Source organism: Colias croceus, chromosome 1, assembly GCF_905220415.1.
Source record: "Colias croceus chromosome 1, ilColCroc2.1".
Taxonomy (NCBI): Eukaryota; Metazoa; Arthropoda; class Insecta; order Lepidoptera; family Pieridae; genus Colias; species Colias croceus.
Genome location: NC_059537.1, coordinates 9021763 through 9046458, shown reverse-complemented (window position 1 = coordinate 9046458; position 24696 = coordinate 9021763). Strand labels below are relative to the sequence as shown.

Here is a 24696-nt window from a genome sequence, read left to right as displayed (position 1 = left end):
TGTAAAAAAAAAACGTTAATCCGGCATTCTCGAGCGCGATTGTTTTTATTTTTATTTTGAAGAATATAATCTAAAACTTACTAAAAATACAAAATCTGCCGGTTTCCGCATGACCGGAAGTCTGGAGGAGCCATTTCATCTTCCGAAAAACGCGTTGCAGCATATAAGTCGCGAACTTTACTTTTTCCAAAAAAAAAGTTTAAATAAACAAAAAAGGTAATTTTACTTTAAAAAAAAGGTCTCTTTTCATTTTTGTCCAAAGTTAAAACTTTTTTTACTTGAAGCATCGTAAAAAGTCAAACTCCCGGTTTTTTGTGTATATCTCGAAAACTGAGGGAGTTAAGAAAAATTGATATGAAATAACGATGATTAAAAAAAAGAAACCCACAAACCTTTTTCGGTCAGATTAAGAGAACCCACCAACATTTTTGTCAGATTAAGAAAATATGCTTTCAGGATACCGAGATAAACCTCCCCTATGAAAATCTGACGCGCTCGAGTATTTCAAAAGGACTCTTTTTTTCTGCATTTTCAAAAATTCATCATAACTTATCGTCATGTCGTAATCGTCAGTTTTTTTAAGGGGAGCTTCCTTGGGGCCTACTTAACACCCCTTCCGAAAATCTGACGCGCTCGAGTAAATTTTTTTTTTGTGCATTTTTGACGAATTTTTATGCCTAGCCCCACCACGCAAACCGGCAGATTAGTATACCGTTGTTATCAGAGGGACTTGGGGCATACGTAGTATGAATATCTGACGCGCTCGAGAATGCCCAAGTAACTGTTTTTTTTTACATTTTTGAAAATCCGTACACGCCAAACCCACCGCTAAAATGGTTTTTACCATAGAAGCTTTTCTTTTCGAAATTATTTTCTCTTTCGATTTTGATAAGTCTCGATGACGCCGTTGAATTACGTCATTTAGCTACCTCGCCTCCCTATCTAGAAGCTTTTAACTAATACACTGGAGATTGCACTATGACCTATGATTAATGGTCATAATGCAATCTCCAGTGTATTATATATAAGCTTCTTGGTAAAGTTAGAAATCTTATATTAAAAGAAAAAAATATTTCTTTGTTTGGACGGATGCAAATTTGTGCAAACAGTTTGGAATGTCGCTTTAAGTACCTAGTTAAAAAAAGGTAATAACAAATTCCAACGTGATCTATCACGGCGAGATTCATAAAAGTGAAGAATAATAATATTTTTTGTATATCATGATTTTGTTTACAATTAAAAAGAATGTATTTTATACATCAACAACAATGACTAAAAATATATAAGTACATTATTACCTACCCAATTAACAGTGATGTCTTATCTCTATACTTAAAGTTAGGTTTTTAACAGAAAAAGAGTAATTTACTTAAAAATATCAGGGAAATTCGTTGAGCTGCAGTGAGCGTTACTAGAAGGACACTTGTAAAATTTAAGGCACTACATTGTAAGGGTCATTAACTTGTTGATATGCTGGTGGACCGGGAGCTTGGGGCGTGGCTCTTGCGGTGTAGGGAGGAGCCGGAGGAGGAGGCGCCTCCCAACCTCCATCGACTGGATATCCTCCATACCCATTAGCTCCATATGGAGATTCATTTGGTGACATTGTGTCAACTCTTGGCTCATAGTTTTGGGCGTCATATCCCCGGCCAACATTATCATAAGATGGCACGTTTGTATCGTAGTTGCGAGGAGGCGGAGGATCGTATCTGTTAGGCTCATTGTACGGACCGACGACGTCGTGGCCGCGTTCGGACTTGACACTTCTCCGTACGGTCTCATACCTATTTGTCATGATTGGAATAGATTCTGCGGGTGGTGGAGGTAGTTCATACGTGTCTTGTGATCGTAAGGTACCATCTCGGTCAGTTGGATGATATGAATTCGGGCGGGCTGCATGGAAATTTGAATATGACGAGTGTGCTGACGTTGGCCTCGAAGGTCTTGGATCCGACGGTAATGACGCATTAGATGCCATATAACCAGCGTTTCTGTATGACCGGCGCGATCTCCGCGTCGAAGATCCTGCTGCGCCTCTAGATCTACGTTTGACACGACGCGGTGTCATGGGTTTGAGAGAACTTTCACTCATATTTGTTTCGGTGGGACTTAATTCTATTGTATATACTTGACGACGTGGCAAGGTACCTTTATCTGAAAGTAAATATAAATAGGTACATACTTCGAATTAGCTTCAGCATATAATTGGTCTGATACAAGTTTTATTAAGTACTAGTTGTGTGAAAGTGATTAGCCAAACTTCAGAAAATTGCATTTACAATAATAAAGAATTTTTCACTTTTCCTCATATCTTGTATACTTGTCTTCCTGAAACAAAAATTATTATATTACCTGAGGTAGGCTTCTTTTTCTTCATTGAACGGTAAGCAAGAATTATGGCAAGCGGCAAGGCTATAATAGTGAACAGAGCAGCAACACTTGACTGCGCTAGTTCAACATGATGCCACTGGAAGAAGCATCCATCAACATGAGCTGGTCTCCAGGTCCCTGGCCCATCAACTTCCCCCCACACAGGCTGGCAGCCCCATCCATTGCTCTCCCACCAGCTCACACTGCCTGTCCCCAGTGATAAAAGGCCACTTTCCTACAAACAGGGTACTATGAAATATGAATTATTCTAGTTTGATTCATACTTAATGGCAGTTCAAAAGTTAGCTGCGAATGCACAGGTAAAAAAAAACATGCATTTAATGTAAATAATTAAATATGCAAAAACTCACTCTGTTTAAAGTTCCAAGATTTAGATAATAACATATCAAAAATGTATTCCAAGTCAACCACATCAAACTCCAAATAGCATACTGAAAATTGTTCAAATAATGTCAAAACTCCTTAAATACGAAATAATTAATCAATGTATTTAAATATCAAATTACTTACAGCAAAGAGATATTTTGTTACATATTGCACTGCTCCAAAAGATCCAAATATTATCAAGAGGATATTAATAAAATTTGTTATAATAGGTAACCACATATACCCTAGAAAATCAAATACTTGGCGCTGTATAGTAACAATCTGTAAGAATTCAAATCATTACAATATATTCCACCTGAGTTATTTCAGCTTCTTGTACAAAAAAAATCAACATTTAAATTTGAGTAATGAATGATGATTTAACAGCATATAAAATTGAAGAACAAGTCAAGAATTAGGACATCGATTTAACATAACACTTGTTGCAAACAATGTGAAGTTTTGTACTTGTTATCTTAAACTGAACGTGAACAACAGTTTTTAACATTTTATGATTTTAAATATAATCGCGTGATAATCATATACAATTTGTAAAAATAATTACCAGTTCGAGTATACACACAATCAAAAGTACCGTTCTAAGGCTACAAACTGCCATTTTTAAAACTAGGAGCCACACAAGAATGTGTTTACAATAACAAATTCATTTCTTGTTGTAAATTGAAGATCTCCATTCACAAAAGCTAAGAATCTTCATCGTAAATCCAAAACAAAAGTTTTTATTAGTCACTGTAGGTACGTGAATGAAACAAAAGTTTAATAAAAATTTGAAAGTTCTAACATTGTGATTTGTGACCAATGAATAAGGAATCACATGGAAGTGACATACCTACAAAAAAAGTGTGGCCGGCGCCATATTGAATGGAACTAAACATGGCGGTGTTTAGTGCCGAGAATATATCGATAAACATTAATACCTATGTTTATCGATATAAAAATAATCTATAATATAAAAATGAATCGCAAATTGTGTTGGTAAGCGCATAACTCGAGAACAACTGAACCGATTTCGTTAATTCTTTTTTTATTACATTTCTTGAAGTACGAGGATGGTTCTTATGGAGAGAAAACGTAAAAATGTACCACGGGCGAAGCCGGGGCGGACCGCTAGTATTTATATATACATATTTTACCTTTTGTTACCTTTTAGCTGAACTAATTTCAGTTTTGAGGAATGTAATATTATAATGATACAAAATAAATACTAATATAGGTATATAATAGTTTTTTATTACGATGAACAACACAATATACAGTAGGTAATAGAAAAAAAAAAACAATAATTACTTAATAACAGAGATAATTATAGAACTAAACTATTTCGTGCAGCCGGTGATGCACTCGGATTCACTCTGTTCATTTTTGAGTTCGGGATTTGAGGCTCAACCGGTACCTGGAAATGAAATGTCACAGTTTACATTAACTAACATTGTTCACTTTACATTTTAACTAACATGCAATACATTTTAATTAAAAGGGCAATGCTGACGCGACGGTTTGAAATTAATATTAACATTAGGGCTTGCAATAGCGGAATTTAAATTTATATTTTTGGTTTTATTTTATGGCATTCAAATGCTTTATAAATATAAATTTATAAAGAATAGAAAAATAACTTAAAACACCCCATGTATTTAAAGTAAATTGCACTTTCCCTCAGTCAATAACATTTCAACAACCAAATATCACCCAAGTTTGTACTCAAAAAATCATATAAAACCATCTCAGTTTGTTCACAGGCCCTCTTCAAAATAGGAGAAACGTTAGCATATAAATGACAGCCCTAAATCTAAATAAAAAGACCAAAAGTAAATTGGAAGACATCATGTGTCTACAGATAAAAACCTCACCCTGTGTGAATGCAGCGGCAAACATACTGGTATAGCATCATCGTGCAGACTAATCACATCCATTGTTCTATTGAAAGCACTTTCGGGGAAATGTAGGGAACATACTATGATATATCCTTTACATTTGGCTTGATATTTTCAGTTTCAATTGCTTCTAACCATTTTCCTTTTCTATTTTCACTTCTTGGTAACCTATAAAAAATGAATTTTTAGGTTATTATAATTTTAGTCCTGACCTGACTTATTTATAAATACATTTTGAAAGTACTATAAAAGCGACTAATCTTATTCATATTAGGTAAATTTAAGTGTTTTATTTTTCCTTCTGCTGCTCTTGGCAAAATTAATTTGTTAATTTGGAAGTGTATTCACCAAAGCAACTATTCTTAAGATTAATGACACAGCCTTGGGAGACGCACGTCTTCATCGAACATTTTGCTAATGTCGATATTATAAGCCATCACTAGCACCCAAATTCATTATTTTACTATAACGAAAATATACAAAATAAAGCTATATTTGGTAACAATTTTGCACTGAACATAGTCTGTGAATACTCCTCAATTCAATATACATGAAAATAACTAAATCAGCAAATAAATAACTAATATTTCAGTCAAAACGTATACATACCGGTGCAAAGACAAACTTTTCTGGTTTTCATTCTTTCCGGAGCCACATCCCACAATACTGCGCTTTGGCATTATGCCACTATTTGCCCTTGACCACTCTATATGTTTTAGACACAAATGTTTGTCACAATCACAAAAATATTCAATATTTTTCAATGTTTACTACGGAGCAATGACAGAGCATGTACATCGTAATAACGAGAACATAAAATGGCGACCGGCCACAGTAGGTATTTGAGCTAACTTCAAATGTCAAGCGGTATAGAATTAGCACTGACTGACGTATAGCCATATTTTTTCACATATCAGAATATTCATTAGTTAGAAAGAGACAGTATTAGTTTTATTATTTCGGTATCGAAATGCATGATATTTGTATAATCAGTTGTTTGTATAGAACAATATGCCCTGTCCATAGGATTCCTTAGTCATTGTTTGTGACACATGAGTATGACAATAGGGAATTGACAGTGATGACACATTTTCATCAAATTATACCAATGACTAAGGAATCCTATGGACAGGGCATATTGTTCTATACAAACAACTGATTATACAAATATCATGCATTTCGATACCGAAATAATAAAACTAATACTGTCTCTTTCTAACTAATGAATATTCTGATATGTGAAAAAATATGACTATACGTCAGTCAGTGCTAATTCTATACCGCTTGACATTTGAAGTTAGCTCAAATACCTACTGTGGCCGGTCGCCATTTTATGTTCTCGTTAATACGATGTACATGCTCTGTCATTGCTCCGTAGTAAACATTGAAAAATATTGAATATTTTTGTGATTGTGACAAACATTTGTGTCTAAAACATATAGAGTGGTCAAGGACAAATAGTGGCATAATGCCAAAGCGCAGTATTGTGAGATGTGGCTCCGGAAAGAATGAAAACCAGAAAAGTTTGTCTTTGCACCGGTATGTATACGTTTTGACTGAAATATTAGTTATTTCTTTGCTGATTTAGTTATTTTCATGTATATTGAATTAAGGAGTATTCACAGACTATGTTCAGTGCAAAATTGTTACCAAATATAGCTTTATTTTGTATATTTTCGTTCTAGTAAAATAATGAATTTGGGTGCTAGTGATGGCTTATAATATCGACATCAGCAAAATGTTCGATGATGACGTGCGTCTCCCAAGGCTGTGTCATTAATCTTAAGAATAGTTGCTTTGGTGAATACACTTCCAAAATAACAAATTAATTTTGCCAAGAGCAGCAGAAGGAAAAATAAAACACTTAAATTTACCTAATATGAATTTTAACTTAAGTAAGATTAATCGCTTTTATAGTACCTACTTTAATTAAAAATGTATTTATAAATAAGTCAGGTCAGGACTAAAATTATAATAACCTAAATATTCATTTTTTGAAGGTTACCAAGAAGTGAAAATAGAAAAGGAGAATGGTTAGAAGCAATTGAAACTGAAAATATCAAGCCAAATGTAAAGGATATATCATAGTACATTTCCCAGAAAGTGCTTTCAATAGAACAATGGATGTGATTAGTCTGCACGATGATGCTACACCAGTATGTCTGCCGCTGCATTCACACAGGGTGAGGTTTTTATCTGTAGACACGTGATGTCTTCCAATTTACTTTTGGTCTTTTTATTTAGATTTAGGGCTGTCATTTATAATCTAACGTTTCTCCTATTTTGAAGGAGGCCTGTGAACAAACTGAGATGGTTTTATATGATTTTTTGAGTACAAACTTGGGTGATATTTGGTTGTTGAAATGTTATTGACTGAGGGAAAGTGCAATTTACTTTAAATACATGGGGTGTTTTAAGTTATTTTTCTATTCTTTATAAATTTATATATATAAAGCATTTGAATGCCATAAAACCAAAAATATAAATTCAAATTCCGCTATTGTAAGCCCTAATGTTGATATTAATTTCAAACCATCAGCATTGCCCTTTTAATTAAAATGTATTGCATTTTAGTTTAAATGTAAAGTGAACAATGCTAGTTAATGTAAACTGTGACATTTCATTTCCAGGTACCAGTTGAGCCTCAAATCCCGAACTCAAAAATGAACAGAGTGAATCCGAGTGCATCCCAGGCTGCACAAAATAGTTTAGCTCTATAATTTTCTCTGTTATTATATATTATTGTTTTTTTGTCTATTATTTATAAATAAATAAATTACTGTATATTGTGTTGTTCATCGTAATAAAATACTATTATATACCTGTATTATTATATATGTTGTTTCATTATATTACATTCCTCAAAACTGAAATTACCAAATTGTAAGTCTACCGTAATCCTTATATCGAAGTCAAAATTGAACTGGATTTATCAAATTATACAGCTATCTTGTCCTGCGAGGTTGCTGGTGTTTTACAAGTAACCCTGTATAGGTGTTACCGTCACGAGCAGCCATCGCCATACTTAATTTTATTAATTGGCATTGTCATTTTTTCCATTTGTAATTTTACGTCTATGTTTTGTACAATAAAGTTAAAATAAATAAAAAAGAGTGTGTGTTTATGTACACGCGTTAGAAGTTACTTCTTTGGCGTATGGACAAAATACTAGAATATACAACTTGAACATAGTTATCAATTTTCATACCACCTAGAACTTACTTCATGCTGTTAATTTTAGGTGTCGGTGTGCGCGCGCATCGTAAAAATTCACTCTCACTATTTTTCTCCACCGCGCCAAAACAAATACTTATAAATTCAAAATAAATATATTAATATTATTTTTATATCGATAAACATAATAATGTTTATCGATATATTCTCGGCACTAAACACCGCCATGTTTTGTTACAAGCATTATGGCGCCGGCCACACTTTTTTTGTAGGTATGTCACTTCCATGTGATTCCATAATCATTGAATTATACGAGGGGTTTTGAGTTTTGACACTTGAATGACGCTGTCAGAGGGGCGTTGCCCCGTTGGTGTTGGTTTGCCGCATGGAACTATAGTCATACTATAGTTCCATGGTTTGCCGCTTGGTTTGCCGCATTTGCCGATGTCAGTGGCATAGAGGAAGGATGTATAACGGTCAGTGGCAACTAGGCCAATTTAAGCCATCATATCGCCAGATTGCCAATCAAAATTTGGCCGCAAGCATGTTTAATTAAATTTTTTCTAAACGATTTTTGGGAAAAAATTTCGTTCACTTGTTTCTTATATAAAATGTAGTCAACGTCACGGCAAATGATAATATAAAGATTCTAAAAAATCACGGTTGCCGTTTTTCACCTCGCCCCAACGTCTTGGCAGCCTGGTGCAAACAGTTTGATCCATTTATACGTTCATCACGTACATTTATGAATCATATAAGTATCAAATTAAAGCTAATTTTTTTCTGTCTAATATGATATGGTCGCCTCTATAAATCCGGCCACAAATTAGGGTTGCCGGCTGTTAAAGATGATGAATATTTTAAGGTTCACGATTTTGTCATCCACTCTTGGCCTGATCGTATAAAAAAATTATTTTTAATAGTAGGAATTAGGCTTAGGAATTAGGATATATATACATAGAGGATTTTAGAGGACGTTCTTCTTGAATATTAGATATCCGTAGTTTCTATAGTAGGTACGCTTAATAGTACGTAATGAGCGAATCTACGATATGGCCACGACATATGTAAAACTAGCTTTGCCCTGCGGTTTACCCTCATTGCTCCGCTCGTTGGTCTTAGGGTGATAATTGTGGTGATAATATATATAATCTTCGATAAATGGGAAACAACGAAATAATTTTTCAAATCGAACCAGTAGCTCCTGAGATTAGCGCGTTCAAACAAACAAACAAACTCTTCAGCTTTATAATATTATTTTCATAAATACTAATATAGTATGGATGAAAATACAAATTCTTATTTTATTACCTATAATTTTAAAAAGATTAAATGTTATCAATATACACGCACCCTGGAAATATATAGAAAGAAAATTGCTCCGAGAAAGAAACGGTGACTTCGCAGTTTCAGTGTTCTGTGTTTGTAGTTTTGACATTTGACAGAAAATTGGATCAATAAACCGTCGGAGAGTTGACTTAGCAGCTAGCTAGATTCTAGACTTGTATTGATTTTTAATTATTCACTACGAGAAGCGAGCGGCGTATTCGTCTCCCTCCAAGTTTATCGTATTGTCACATTTTCTCACCTTCATCTTCCTAGTTTGAGGTGTGTATACAGAAATTGTGCACTTATTTCAATAATTTGAAAGTAGAAATATTTTCCCGGTAACCCTTAAAATATTTTCAGACCCAGAACGACATGGCGGCTGAAGCTCTAGTTCCTTTGGAATCGAATCCTGATGTTATAAATAAGTTCCTTCAGAAGCATGGAGTTCCTACTAAATGGAATATTGTAGATGTGATGGGACTGGAGCCTGAAATGCTATCTTGGGTTCCGAGTCCAGTAGTCGCAGTTACTCTTTTGTTCCCAATTTCCGAAGCATATGAAGAACACAAAAATAAAGAAGAAGCTGAAATTCTATCCAAAGGCCAAGAAGTCTCCAATAATCTTTTTTATATGAAACAAAATATAAGTAACGCTTGTGGTACTATTGCAGTTATTCATGCAGTTGCCAATAATACAGATAAGATAGAGATTGCTGATGGCCACTTGAAGACCTTTTTGGATGCTGCAAAGGATTTAGACCCAGCAGCTCGTGGTACTTTGTTTGTCAATAGTGATGGCATTATTAATGCTCACAAAGAACTTGCCCAAGAAGGACAAACTCCAGCTAATCCCGACGAACCTGTTAATCATCATTTTATAACTTTTGTACATAAGGATGGAGTTTTGTATGAACTAGATGGTCGCAAAGCTTTTCCTATTAATCACGGTCCTACAACTCCTGCAACTTTCCTGGAAGATGCAGCTAAAGTCTGCAAGGAGTTTATGGCTAGAGATCCAAAAGAAGTTAGATTCACAGTGATGGCACTGGCTGCTACTGAGTAATGTCTTTCATATACTATTAATCTTCATTATTTATTTTTTCTACTTGTGCTTGTACCTAACTGCCAAGCTTTTAGTATTAAATTTTGTCTAACTTTTGAATACCAAAATTTATATGCTGTGCAAGCTTACATGTGATATTAAATTGTGACTGTACTTTTCAACTTGTTTTATTTTTATTGTCCATTATGTAAAGTAAATAGTACTCATAGATCAAGCTTAGGTTCACATAATAAAATTAAACAGTTGAGACCTCAGAGGTTGAGACTACCACAATATATTGAAATTTAAGCTTAAACCTATACCCATGGCTACATACTTTTTTATAATAATTCAAATAAGAAAAAAAAATGGTTTTAGTGCTGATTTACACAGGTTGCATTGACTTAAAGCCTCTGTACTGACTTCAAATCTGTTTACACAGGGTTTTTTTCGGGTCAGCAGTCAGCACTGATTTGCCTCGAATTTGTAGTCAGTCACTGACCCTGTGTAAATCAGCACATAAACCACTATGTATTAATTTTTTTTTATTTTCAAAACAATATAACCAGAAGCGTAGCGTGCCTTGGCGGGGCCCCGTATAAAAATTTGTTTGGGTGCCCTTAGGAAGGGTAAAGATTTCTCAAAAAAGCGCACGTTGGGGGCCCCCTTGGGGCGGGGGCCCCGTATAATTGATACGGCAGTAGCTACGCCCCTGAATATAACCCTAAGGCACACACACACACGGTTAAAATAAATAATAATTAATAATATTATTTTATTTTATTACCGAATGTTAATTTCCTCGTTTTATTTTTAAAAATTTATTACGGCCATTTTACTCATTAGCTTAAGTACTTACTTTCGATATCATTTTAAAGGTTTTTGATATCTGCAACAGTTACGGAATAATCGCTTGTGCACACTTAACGATTACACCCTGTATACAAAGAAATACCTATGTACCTACCTATTTTATATTTATTAGTGTGAAAGAAATGAAACAACTCGTAGAAAAATAGGTATGTATTTTCATAATATCACATGTTCATACTATCAAAATAGAAAATAAGATTAATAAGATTTCTTAAACCTTAATTAATACAAAATATATTTAAATAATATAAAAATATACTAGTTGCTAATAAGTTTCGAGGGCTTCTTTGCTAAAATTAGTTAAATTCGGAGCCTTTAGCAGACCTCCTAAGGTCTACCAAACTCGTTTTATTTGATCAAACACAATAAGTTATTATATCTCTGGCCCAGATGGTACTACTTCTTGATCTGAGGCATTTATTGATCCATCATCTGTAAAATAATAAAAAATAAGAATAAAATTTTTAAAAGATGTCAGTTATCATTTTATTTAATCCTACTAATATTATAAATGCGAAAGTTTGTATGGATGTATGGATGTTTGTTTCTCTTTCACGTAAAAACTACTGAACCGATAACAATGAAATTTAGCACACATATAGAGGGTAACTTGGATTAACACAGGATAGTTTTTATCCCGGAAATCCCACGGGAACGGGAACTATGCGGGTTTTCCTTTGCAAACGCGGGCGAAGCCGCGGGCGGATATCTAGTTAAATAATAAATTACTTACTCGTAACTATTAATGTATTGTGAGTTAATTTAGGTAGGCAAACTGTGAAACATAGCCCTAGTAAACATGCTGCACCGCAAACTATCGACAATGCATAACGGTAATACATTGCACCAGACTGGTCGGCACTGAAAAAGAAAGTTTTTATGTATTAACTATTAATTACCAAAATTATTTAACTAAAAATTTAAAACGTTAACATTTCTAGAACCTTACAATTTCTAAACTAGGTACTAGATCTGTGCTATAGGTGAGCCGTGAGGTTTAATACAAAAATTTAATTAGGAATAACTATGTACTTAATTAGTATCTTCTTAAATTCAATAAATATCCATACCTATCTAATAATTGTGAGTTGTTCCCTATTTGCTTAAATGCAGAAAACAAGTTTTAGTGAATAAATAAACTGTAAATAGAGTACAACTTACTATAGCTGTATCAAAGCTATTGCTATTCCACAAGAGAGCTTATCTGTAAAACTCATTAAACCATATACAAAAGCAGATCCTTGTGTATTTTCGCCAACTAGGTCAGCTGTTAAAGAGAGGCTGGTCACCAACATTTGTGCACCACCAAATCCTGTAAAATATTATATTAAAAAGTCAAATATGATTATAATATATTTTAAATAAAAAGAAACAGATATGTTATTAATTTCCTATTGCTTTTGAGTTTTATGTTCTAATATACAAAAACAGATAATTTGTTATATTTATAAGTAATTTATCAAAGGGCTGATAGACATAATATGGTTTACTTAATTTATTGATTATATTTGTTTCAATATTGACAGCAGAAAATGATAAACTAATTGTCCTATGTACTAACCTATTAAAACAGCAACAATATAAATGAAATAGACTTTAAAATTATAGTCAGTGTCAAAGTAAATCCACACAAAACCACAAAGGGAAAATGCGGATCCGATAAAATAGCATAGTTTTCTAGTGATTGATCTTGGCGCCAACCTCTGCACGCCGGCAGCGGCGAGACTCCCGAGGTACATTGCCAACGGCACTACAGCAAGAGAACGAGCAGCTAATCCCAAAGTGCGGTGCAAATATAAGGGAATCAATACTTGAGAAACATTCACAACAAGCCTTGTACACATATAAACACCAGCTACCTAAAATTTATAGGGGTTTAGTTTAATACTGAAATGTTAAATGATGAAAGCAATGCTTTTAATGCACAGAGTAAAATGAGAAAACAAATGTCTTGTCTTTCAAAATTAATGTTTATGTTAGTATAAGTAAGCAGTGCATCTATTTCAACGCTTCTTCAAATGTAGACCTACACAGTTGTTGCATATAGTACAGTCTACACAATAAAACACAATATTTAAGGAGTCACATTCCACATTATAAAAGACAAAATTACAATGTGGATGGTTTAATTATGGATATTTTTCAGGGTTGAAAACGTTTATAGAGGAACAAAATAATACATAAATTATTACATATTAAAAAAAAGCAATTGCATATAAAATTATAAAGCCTCTAAAAAAGTACCTGATATAACAACCATTTTTTAAAAATGCTGCAGTGAAATGTTGCATTTTGAGTGTTGTCTGCTATTGCATATCTAGCTTGTTTTTCTGTTATACTGAAGTGAAATAGTATAGTTGCCAATGTTCCAATGCTTAGAACAATTAACATTATCTGTTTAAATTTCCAGGCATCTCCAGGACCAACTTGCTGAAATTTTACAATATATATTATTTATATTACTAGAAGACGATTATAGTATTCTAAAGTATACATTGAATATTATTTAATTCAACAACAAAATTTAGTGAATTATACTTGCAACAATGAAACGTAATATCTACAAAATAAAATAACCGGACACATTTTATTTGACCAGTTTTTTTTCTTATATTAATATTTTCATACCTCCTTGTCACATTGTCCAGTGAAATGTAAAATGGCCCATGTTATAAGATACACAAACAAGTTTGAGAAAACAGTAAATCCGTATCTGTAATCATAAAAAAATGTGAATACCTATGAAAACTTATTATTAAATTGTTTGTAGTTGATACATAAATTATTATTTAATATTCATCAAATTTTATTTGAGTTTAACAAATATCAGCTACTAGTTAAAGCTTAGAAAATGTCCTTATCATATTTGCAATGATTTAACATGTAATGTGTTTTATTTTTAGTAATATCTCACTTTTGTATGCAAGATTTTTATACTTAACTTATTGCTGTAAGATGAGTACGGACATGCGGATCTTCAGCTAGTTCTGGTATTAAGCTCAAGTGTGATATTTGTACAGCTGCCCATCCAATTTGAAATATTAAAATAAATGATGCATAATAATACATCTGAGCCCACTTATGTGTTAATGAACATCCAATACATTGAGAGAATATAAATGGAAAAGACATAAGTACACATGCTGAACCTGGAATAATTGTTAAGTTAATTAATCAATAAGTGATTTAGTTATGATTAATGCAAACCATACATACCAAACAAATGCCAAAGCTTTCTTCTGCCATACCATGCACTTACAGAATTATTTGTGTGATCGGAATGGTATCCAATAAAAGGGGTGGATACAGCATCGACCACTTGTCCAATCAACATTAAATATCCAGCTTGAGAGGCAGTAAATTCAAGCACAAGGTGAAAAAATACTAAGAAGTACGTAAACCATAAACTAGCACATACATCGTTCAATATATGGCCAATTCCATATCCGAGTTGCAGTCTTAAACTCGTCGAAATATCAAAAAATTCATTATCCATTGTATAGGTACCAAAACTACCTCCAAAAATAAAAACCACAAAAATGAATCAGCGATACTTTTTACAATAAACAACATAAACAAAATGATGACATTAATACAAATATATCCAATACATTTGTATAAAAGAGTTAATTAAATATATCTTTTGAAACACACACTTTCAATAAACTTTATACAATTAAAACTTAGTTACAAAATAATAAATAACTTGCAGTTTAAAATTATCACAGACTCACTACTATCTATATATAAAAGTACTCTGTGCTCACTACTCACAGCCACTCACAGCTAAGTATTTGACATTGACAAGCTGTGTTGCAGGGCTGTGGCTCAGGGCTATCAAGTATCAAATCCTATGCACAGATTATTAAAGATAGTTAAAACGTTAATGTGGTTTATGACTTCCCTAAATACTGTGCTAAAATATAAAGAAAGAACAAGCATTGCACATTGTCCTAAAATTAGTTACTAAATCAAATAATGAAGATATTAAGTGTTTTAGAACCAGTGTGTGCAGAAGTAATTGAAGATATTACATAATGCAATTTGCAAGCCTCATACTTCCTATTTATTCAAAGAAAGGTAACGTGCGATAAATAATTTCTGCATCTATTGTCCGTTTATCTAAAATACAAGTTCCAATATCTAATAAAGATAATAAATTAAGGATAGTGGGATCAGAAGCTTATAATTTCTAAATGAGCTTCTAAATTTTGTGCCTAAATTAAGTGTTGTGTGATACGTGTGTGACATACGCATTGCCGTGGGACTTTTTTGGTGGCGAGTTCTCTATTATTTAATCTGTAGTCTGTGGTCTATATGTCATTTGTCATTAAGTCATTTGTCATTTTGTCAATCGCAAAAAAATGGTTCAACTTGAAGTAGTTTTTTTTCAATATAATTTAAATATAAATATTTACTATTAAATGTAATGTTTTAGATTGTATTTAATCTAGTTGTGAACTTAAAACTAAAAAATGACGAATCCTTTCTTTCTCTGCTTTTCCTTATTTTTATCTACCCAAATATTCTGTGTTACCGGTGATGTATATAAAGAAGAAATATTAATTAAACCCTTACTTCCTATTCATTTATATGTTAATTTCCAATTCATCACACAAGTAACTGGTGGCGCTTGTAAGTTATGTTTACATTGATTATAATATTTACACTTGTTTTTCTCTTGTTACTAATTTGAAATTTCACATTGTTTATTTCCAGCTGAGCATTCTCATTTAGCCCCACGTTCACTACGAGAAATTATGTCTCATTATCAAGTTGAAGAGTTACATTTAACTTTAACTGAAGGTCAATGGAGACATAAACAGTGGGGATATCCAGTCCTGGATGCGGCACCTGGTGCAGAACTATATGCATGGTTTTCTCCAAATGTTTCAAATATAGATGATCAATGGAAGAAATTGAGTTCTACTCTTTCTGGTCTTTTTTGTGCTTCACTAAATTTTATAGACAACCACAATACAATATCACCACAAATGGCTTTGTGGCCTCTAGGAGCCATGCATACAAATATTAATAGTACAGCATATTTGAGATATGCTTCACTACCCAGAGAAATAGTATGCACTGAAAACTTAACTCCTTGGAAAAAATTACTCCCATGTGAATCTAGTCATGGATTTGCAGCACTTTTAAATTCAAGGCTAATTCATAATACAAATTATCATTCTATAGGAATCCATGTGAGAAAAACATGCCAGAATGAGGATTGTACTGAACATAATTTGGAGATAAAACAAACTGTTTCTCTTGTGTATGACTTCAAAATAATTAATAATGCAAATTGGTCTTTCAAATCACTATTTGGACAAGGGCTATTCGGGGCATGCCCCATGTCCACATCAAGCAAAATCTATGTTGATATAACATCAAATGGAACAGAACCATTTAAATTAACACCCGCACCAAATAGTATAGTTCAGTCAAGCAGAGGTGGAAGTGAAACCATATTTGCAATATATGAAATAAAACATGACACACCGATGATAAACATAGGGGCAAAATATGGAATACACACTAAATTTTTAGTACCAGTTCCACCACCTCTACATTTTAATAGATATGTCCTGGGATATGGAAAGGAATTTGGTGGGATAGTAACTGAAATTGTAAATAACTATTGGGCACCCATAGATATTGTTTTATTAGAGAATGCCCCGTGGTGGCTGCCAATACAATTGAGCACACTTAGAGTTAATGGAGAGGCTGAAAGTAATGTAGTAATGAAACAGTATTATTCTCCAGGCAGAAGTAGACAGAGGCCATACCACTTGGAATTATTGCTAAGGTTGCCACCCAAATCTACAACAACAGTGACAATTGATTTTGAATTTGTATTCTTAAAATGGCAAGAATATCCACCAGATGCCAATCACGGTTTTTACATAGGCTCTGCAATCATTACAGCAAATTTACCAACGGCAAAAAATTATACTAGTCTTCCTATAGATGGTGTGACTTTTGATTCAGTTTTTAATGCTTCCAAACCATGTAAGTATAATACAAATGTTATTTACTGAATTTCTTAGTATGTTTCATAATGTATAACTTGATTTTTTATATTTTTAGGGTACTCTGCAGTATTCAGAACCAATGGAGCAATGGTCTCATTACCTACACCTGATTTTAGTATGCCATATAATGTTATTTGTCTTGCATGTACTGTTGTTGCATTGGCCTTTGGCCCTCTTCACAACATATGCACCAAAGAATTAGTATTAAAACCAACAGGATCACCTCTATCGTTACGCCAAAAAATTATTAATTTTTTTAAGAAAAAGAAGGATTAGTAATAAATTGATATAAATATACAACAGCATTTTGATTTCAACTTTCTCTCCAATAAGAACATGCTTTGTTACTTACCTATCCCATTTAAAATAATTTTGAAACATCTGTTATATAAACACCAGCATATTATTCAGTTTAAATCAGTTGGACAGCCTAACATCTGTGCCTACAATATGTACTACACCAAATTAAAAATTTGTTTACAAGTTGGTAACTATACCTTAGGGTAGGTATACGCTTCTTATTAATAATAATTAGCGATTTCTTAAGTTTAGATTGTTAGGGATAAAAAAGGTAAAATAAATACGGGTGGCTCTGGGTGGCTCTAAACTGAAGTAGAGGGAATACAAAAGAATAAAAATACATAAGTAGTTAAATCTCTACTGCGCAAATGAATCTTGTTTTGTTACATTGTATAAACTGCTGACCGGATTTTGATGAATTTAGACGTGTATGTATTAGATAGTAGTACAAGTGATAACTGCGTTAAAAACAACCGACTTCAAAGTTGCACTTGCAAATTTTACAAATACCTACAGACAAAAATGCTCATAAAATAAAAACTACTGGGCCTATCCGAATAAAATGTTTATGGGACCAATTCGACACCATCCCGCATCGAACAAAAAAAGAATCACGTAAATCGGTTCAGAAACCTCGGAGAAATCGGTGTACATACATAAAAAAAAAAAAAAACATACCGGCCGAATTGATAACCTCCTCCTTTTTTTGAAGTCGGTTAAAAATAGATACGTGCAAAGCTTTTCTGGGCTATAAAAATAACTTCTTTCAATCATAACAAATCTTTGAAGGATTTATGGTACCTACCACTACGATTTATGGGGGACTAGCGGTCCGCCCCGGCTTCGCCCGTGGTACATATTTCGCAATAAAAAGTAGCCTATGTCCTTTCTCGGGTATCAAAATATCTCCATACCAAATTTCATGCAAATTGGTTCAGTAGTTTAGGCGTGATTGAGTAACAGACAGACAGACAGAGTTACTTTCGCACTTATAATATTAGTATGGATTACTAAATAGTGCCTTCGTTCTACTTTAGAAATATATTATCTGTAGTTCTACAAAATAACATATGGTTATTTTCACTATTTTAAATTTAAAAAAATAATTAGGTTATATATAAAAATGAATCGCAAAATGTGTTGGTAAGCGCATAACTCGAGAACAACTGAACCGATTTCGTTAATCGTTAATTCTTTTTTTAATTATTACCTACATTTCTTGAAGTACGAGGATGGTTCTTATGGAGAGAAAACGTAAAAATGTACCACGGGCGAAGCCGGGGCGGACCGCTAGTTTGGTAATAAAATCGTGGGAAAATCACGCTCCAAGTATTACTTATTTTAAAAAATACTTTGAATATTTTTTAAAATAATACTTCTAACTTTTTCGAATGTTTGTGTGTTTGTCTGTAGGTGGGCTAAACTTAAAAAAATACTGCATGGATTTACTTGACTGCGTGGGCAAACCCGCTGGCGGAAGCTAGTTTGAAATATGTGTTGCCGTTTTTAAGGTTCCGAACCACAAAACGGAACTCTCATAATATATCACTTCGATGTCTGTCTGTAAAGATGATTATTCGACAGAACTCGTGGAGGTCTCTTGAAATTGTGTAAAAATCAAACTTCTCAATATAAGCCAACACAATCAAAAGATACCTACCTACATTCGTCTGCTGAAAATTTTCGACATTCGCAAGGGAATCAAAACCTACAGGGTATTCCCCGTGAACGAAAAACCTTTTATCTTGGTAAGATGCAAGGTAACTTCCAAATAAATACTATTTTTAATTTATTTATCTATTTCTGTGATATATTAAAAAAAATGCTTGAAGGATGGACTATTGTAATGTCATTAACTAAGGTCATTAATTAATAATCTTCAATCGTTTTGTAGCACACTGTTCTCATTTTCTTCTTTTATTCAACCTTGGTATACTTACGTATTTGCTAGTAGATAATTATTATATTATTAATCTGCAAGTAACTAGTTAATTATAGTGGATATATATTTAAATTACTTATATCTTTCACTTCGATGAAATTTTAGATAAGGTGAAAAAAAAATTAGGTAAGGTCAATGGGTAAGGTGTAAAAAATGTGTTTTAGCTAGCTTTTTTAAATAGCTGCATGCTTCGTTCAGCTTACTTGAGATAATAAATAGCCTAGTTGAGTCTTATGTATCTATGTCCAGGCTTAACTCAAAAAGTAGGTATTTCATACATTTACTTAAAATATGGTACAGAGCTATAGGCTATTGAGACCCAAGGAAGGACATAGGATAGGTTTTATCCCGGAAATCCCACGGGAACAGGAACTATGCGGGTTTTTCTTTTACTACGCGGGCGAAGCCGCTGGCAGCAAGCTACAATATATACGGGAATATACATAAATATTTTTTCTTCATATTTTTGATCTGTTGTAGAATGAGCAACAACGATAATATGGACAAAGGAGAAAATGTTAAAGAAAAATCAGTGGAAAAGATCTGTAAGTACAATTAAGTATTTAAAATTACACAAATATCCTAGTTACCTAACTAGTTAGTAAGGTACTTTTAATTTGCTTTAAGTAATTTGTTGTAATTTTTTTAGATAATTTAATAAAATGTAAACGATGTAAGCGAAACGTGAAGTATAAGCAAAGAAAGATTTTGAATATTGGTAAAAAAATATATAACCACATTTGCGATCATTGTTTAACTGATTATTTTCTTCATAAAACAAGTAAAACTCGAATTCATAAGAAGATTTCTTACAAGAAAAGTACATCAAAAAACTACATTAAAGAAAAGGTAAAATTATGGTTGACAAAGATTATAGAATTGTTGGATAACAATATGATTTTTATGGATCCCACTTATCCTAGTACTATATCATCGATAAAAACATCGTGTAGTTATAAAATATCGTTGAAAACTGTCCATGAACCTAAAATAGACTTTTTGTTCAAAACCAAGAAAGATGTGGCATCTTTGGATGAGGAAAAATCGGAAAAAATGAATAAATTTGGACTTGATTATAATGAAGATTCATCAAAAAAGGGAATAATTACTTCTATTGAACTGTTGGCGCCCTCTGAAGACGAACTAACATTATCATCTGAATCAAGTCACAGAAAGCCGCCGCAGAAATGTAAGCATGAACTACATATTTTGAGAAAAGAAAAGGATAAAGAACATCATTTGACGATACAAAAATTGTGCAGTCACAAAAATCTGTTTCAAAAGAGCGTTAAAAATAATTTAAAAATGCATAAAGAAAACAATGTTGAGTTCTCCAATTTACTAGATGATTCAAGCTCTAAAAACTTTAGAAATATTTGCGGTAAAAGATCTTTCTCTGATTTTAAAATATCACAGTCTGTAGAAAATTTCAATTCATCTTTTTCCAGCCTGAAGGATAGTACTTTTAAGACCAATTTTAGTTTCTTTTTTCCTAAAGAAAAACTTAAAAAACCTGTTAATCGTCAAAGAAGTTCCTCAGAGATTATAAAAGAAATAACCGAAAACTTACTAACTTTGGAATTAGAAAAAGCTAAGAAACAAACAGATCAAATAAGTAAATTAGGAGCAGAAAAGAGAAACGACAAATTTCAAAAACAAGTACAAAAATCTGACCTAGCAAAAATAATCCTGCAACCAAATATAAGGGACAGTTTAAAAAAAGTTTTGCACAAACCAAAAGAAAAACATAATGGTACATCCATATGCGCCAAGGATCCACTTGATGCAAGAAAAAATGAGAGTGAAATTCAGAAAAGAGATAAAAAGCTTAAAAAAATGGATCAGACATCAAAGGAAAAGGAACAACATACACAGATAAAAAACAAAGAAGTTGAATTGCAGTCCGAAACACAAGAAAAAGACGACTTAGGTTCCGAAACGCCGAACGCAGCCAAAGATACTGAACAAAAAGACAAAGATTTTGGCCTAGACATCATCAAAGCAAAAGAAAAGGACATGAAATTTAGAATGAAAAACAAGGAAAAAGAGAAATCTAAAAATTATAACACTCAAGTGCAACCCGCAACCACGGAATTATCTATAAGTAAAGTCAAATTGAGAAAACCATCTACCGACGATTTAGTTCTACAACTAGTAAAAATTAAACATTCCGAAGGTGAACACCGTATAATACCGAGACGCTGGTCGGAATTAAATATTTCCCCGCTGATCATAAAAAGACATCAAGGTCATAAATTGCATCAATGCATGCCTGGAACCCGATGTTTATTTTGTGAAGATTCTGAGCTAGAACTCGACATAGATAACATTTTGTACAACGAAGGAAAAAAAGAAGAACTAGGCGATGTTATTATAGGCACAAAAATTCAGAAAAACCTTATTCCTAAGAAAAAAATATGCAAGGAAATAGATGTTTATGAACCCTTAATTTTCAATACTAAGTACGAACAAATTCAAGAAGATAATTACGTGAATGAAAATATGAAGTCTACAGAACCTCTCAAAAAACAGGTAAGAAGGTGCTAGTGCACAAGTACTTAGTAAGTATTTCTATTGCAGTCCAGGAATTTTAACAACCAAAAAAAATTTTTTTTTGTAAAAAACCCGATTGAGACGTATTTAGATAGTATTTAGAATCGGAGCTTTATAGATTTTTCTATGGTGAGGTACGTGCCATTTGATATATAAACATTAGTAATAATAAAATTATGTTACTCCTACAGTCTACACAATGAGTAAGACGAGAAACAGGGAAAGAATTAAGGTTATAGTGATAGATATTTTTAATAATTTCAGTCAGTACTTAATAGTTATCTTATTAGTAACTTATCTTTAATTGTATCAAATGTAGATCCGTTGGTTGTAGGAATTGGTGTATGAATAGGTGTACAGTCCGTTCAGGGTAGGAATCATTATTATTATTACCTTATAGATATAGACACTAAATTTATCCAGTGTTGATGATTAATAAAAACAGATTTAAAACTGTTGCTATAAAAATGTTAAATAAATGAATAATACCTTTTGATTTTTATGCAATTTACCTCATACCTATATATTATAGCAAGAAAAAGAAGTGACCAAAGGTGTTATGCGATATGCTTTATCAGATCGCTCATTCGTCGAAAAAGGCTGGACAATATTACCAACTGAAAAAATTGTACGACAGGTATCTAATTACTCTATATCTATAGGCATGTTAATACAAGAAGCACAATCGTGGATGCCAAAGTCCATTATACCTCAACAATTTAGATATAAACTACGTATATCGACTCATCCATCTAGTATCGCTTTTATTACGCTCAAAGTAAATATAACACTTATAATATTGATCGAAGCATGTCCTAAAATTCATTTCAACTTATGTATTAATTCCAAAGCGTCTTTAATACAACAGGAATAAAATATCTACAAGAAAATGTTCTCGGACAAAAAAAGCAAACCATTCTTATTTACCTCACAGCTATCAATGCAACGTTTATAGGCAAAATTCATTACTGATGTCGAATATTTATAATACAGATGAATGTATATCGTATGAAGCCCGCAAATCCGGAATTTAATTGGTTTGAACACAACAAGAACAAAAAATTAATTCTGTATGACACTGGAGAGAAACTAGCAGAAATTGATGATTATGGTAAAGGACACTGGTTTTATAGAAATGGATGTAAGGCGCTGGATTATTATGATGCCGAAGGTAATTTTAATAATGACATAACTATAATTCTATATTCTAAATCCAACATATTCAATCCTAATTATGATTATCTTTATAGAAATACATGCTCAGCAAAGATATGTCATATACAGCAACGGGGAACCCGATGACCGTGGGCGATCACGGCCCCTAACAATTTTAGCCATGTTTGATTATCTAGGAAATGGTATTGTTTTCGATCACAAAGGAAAAATAAGGTACGTTTACAAAGTTTTAGATTTGATAGGTAGTTTTGAAAGTAAATTTACGTTGAATGTTTTATTTTAAGGCTTAAATATAACCAAACAGAAGGAGTCGTATTAGATCGGAATATTGGGCCAGTTTCTCATTGGAAATGGCATACATTAAACGATCCTCCTGTATTACAACAAATCTTGATTGATACTCATTTGACCCATAAAGATCCTGATATTCTAAAATTCAGTGGACCTGTAGATGATATTCCGCGACATGAAAATGAAGAAATGGTAGCAATCGAATTCGATAATTTTATAAAAGAAAAAGGCAAAAAGTTGTCACAAAATTTTGAACCATTTCAAATAAAAATGAAAGCACTAAAAATTAACGAAAACTTTTCACTGAGGGTTCTCGGACAAGATAAAATTTACTTGACATTCCGAGATGGATCGACAAATTTAAAATTAAATTTAGGTATGATACTGGATCACAAAGAGATCGTGGATACGGACATTGCTGAAGTTGGGGAAGTTTCAAATAGCCTCAAACGTTATCCTGCTCCATCGTCTAGCATAGCTGCTCTGCAGGTCGAGAGCATAGAACAAACAAAGCGTACACAGAGGGCTCGACTAGAACGCGAGCGACGTATACGGCCAAAACAGATCTATTCTAGTGCAGATAGACTCATATCCGGCGTATCAAAACCTTTGCGAAAGCCAGTCCTCCCGGTGCATTCACACGCAACAACAAATACAACAGAATCCCAATGTAGGTGTAGAAAACCTTCTCTTAAAAATTTGTATTATGACACTCGTTTAATTTAGTATTAATTTATTTTGTAAAATTGTTAATTATAATTTTTATTTTGTTGTTCTATATAAGGTGTATTTATAAGTTTTTGAAATATAAGTTATAGGACCCATTATTTGTAGTTTTATTTATCTATACATATAATAAATCTGTAGAAGGGTCAATTCTGTACATTGAAAATATTGAAAAAATAAATAGCAGGGGGTGTTACTGGATCGATACCAAACCCAAATATGTGATTAAAAAAATTTTTGTCTGTCTGTCTGTCTGTCTGTCTGTCTGCATCACGTGAAAACTAACGGTTCGATTTTGATGAAACTTGGTTTAATTATACCTTATTATCCTGGGCGTATAATAGGATACTTTTTAAATAAAATACGTAGAAAAAAAATTAATCTTTTCAGTTTTATCCATAGACGTTGTTCTGTAGAACCGCGAACACACGTTGCGTATTATTATAGGCCTAGCCGTATTTGGGTCCAATATATATTTATAAGATATCATTGTCAGAGTTACTCAAAATGAAGAAATAAACCATCCACGCGAAGACCGACATCCGCGCGGACGGAGTCGCGGGCGGAAGCTAGTGAGTAATAAGACTGAGACACTTGCAGATTTTAG

At 32.9% G+C, this 24696-nt stretch overlaps 6 protein-coding genes and 2 long non-coding RNA genes across 8 annotated transcripts; 5 read left to right on the top strand and 3 right to left on the bottom strand.

The window, feature by feature from the left end:
- Nucleotides 1–995: 995 nt before the first annotated feature.
- On the bottom strand, nt 996–3560 carry LOC123693370. The gene is made up of 5 exons (XM_045638444.1): nt 3323–3560; nt 2902–3039; nt 2742–2822; nt 2353–2605; nt 996–2154 (listed from the first exon to the last, which is right to left on the bottom strand). The coding sequence occupies exons 1-5, from the start codon at nt 3374–3376 to the stop codon at nt 1433–1435; spliced, it is 1248 nt and encodes a 415-aa protein (XP_045494400.1). The 5' UTR covers nt 3377–3560; the 3' UTR covers nt 996–1432.
- Nucleotides 3561–4041: 481 nt separating this feature from the next.
- LOC123693585 lies at nt 4042–5321 on the bottom strand. Its single transcript, XR_006751705.1, has 3 exons — nt 5262–5321; nt 4629–4820; nt 4042–4171 (listed from the first exon to the last, which is right to left on the bottom strand). It is a non-coding gene; the product is annotated as an uncharacterized LOC123693585 (long non-coding RNA).
- A 575-nt stretch (nt 5322–5896) lies between these two features.
- Nucleotides 5897–7436, top strand: LOC123693579. The gene is made up of 3 exons (XR_006751703.1): nt 5897–6191; nt 6653–6835; nt 7283–7436. It is a non-coding gene; the product is annotated as an uncharacterized LOC123693579 (long non-coding RNA).
- Nucleotides 7437–9242: 1806 nt separating this feature from the next.
- LOC123693549 (ubiquitin carboxyl-terminal hydrolase) lies at nt 9243–10375 on the top strand. The gene is made up of 2 exons (XM_045638713.1): nt 9243–9434; nt 9516–10375. Exon 2 carries the CDS (start codon nt 9528–9530, stop codon nt 10215–10217), a length of 690 nt encoding a protein of 229 aa, XP_045494669.1. The 5' UTR covers nt 9243–9434; nt 9516–9527; the 3' UTR covers nt 10218–10375.
- Nucleotides 10376–11204: 829 nt separating this feature from the next.
- Nucleotides 11205–14688, bottom strand: LOC123693365 (major facilitator superfamily domain-containing protein 12-like). The gene is made up of 8 exons (XM_045638432.1): nt 14286–14688; nt 14011–14218; nt 13698–13782; nt 13314–13499; nt 12631–12928; nt 12231–12381; nt 11803–11930; nt 11205–11501 (listed from the first exon to the last, which is right to left on the bottom strand). Exons 1-8 carry the CDS (start codon nt 14563–14565, stop codon nt 11443–11445), a joined length of 1395 nt encoding a protein of 464 aa, XP_045494388.1. The 5' UTR covers nt 14566–14688; the 3' UTR covers nt 11205–11442.
- A 728-nt stretch (nt 14689–15416) lies between these two features.
- Nucleotides 15417–17398, top strand: LOC123693323 (GPI transamidase component PIG-T). Its single transcript, XM_045638369.1, has 3 exons — nt 15417–15704; nt 15789–17078; nt 17157–17398. The coding sequence occupies exons 1-3, from the start codon at nt 15545–15547 to the stop codon at nt 17375–17377; spliced, it is 1671 nt and encodes a 556-aa protein (XP_045494325.1). The 5' UTR covers nt 15417–15544; the 3' UTR covers nt 17378–17398.
- Nucleotides 17399–20396: 2998 nt separating this feature from the next.
- On the top strand, nt 20397–21890 carry LOC123692335. The gene has a single exon (XM_045637100.1). It carries the CDS (start codon nt 20397–20399, stop codon nt 21888–21890), a length of 1494 nt encoding a protein of 497 aa, XP_045493056.1.
- Nucleotides 21891–22084: 194 nt separating this feature from the next.
- Nucleotides 22085–24089, top strand: LOC123693392. The gene is made up of 5 exons (XM_045638474.1): nt 22085–22128; nt 22429–22533; nt 22890–23067; nt 23147–23285; nt 23357–24089. Exons 1-5 carry the CDS (start codon nt 22096–22098, stop codon nt 24087–24089), a joined length of 1188 nt encoding a protein of 395 aa, XP_045494430.1. The 5' UTR covers nt 22085–22095.
- Nucleotides 24090–24696: the final 607 nt, after the last annotated feature.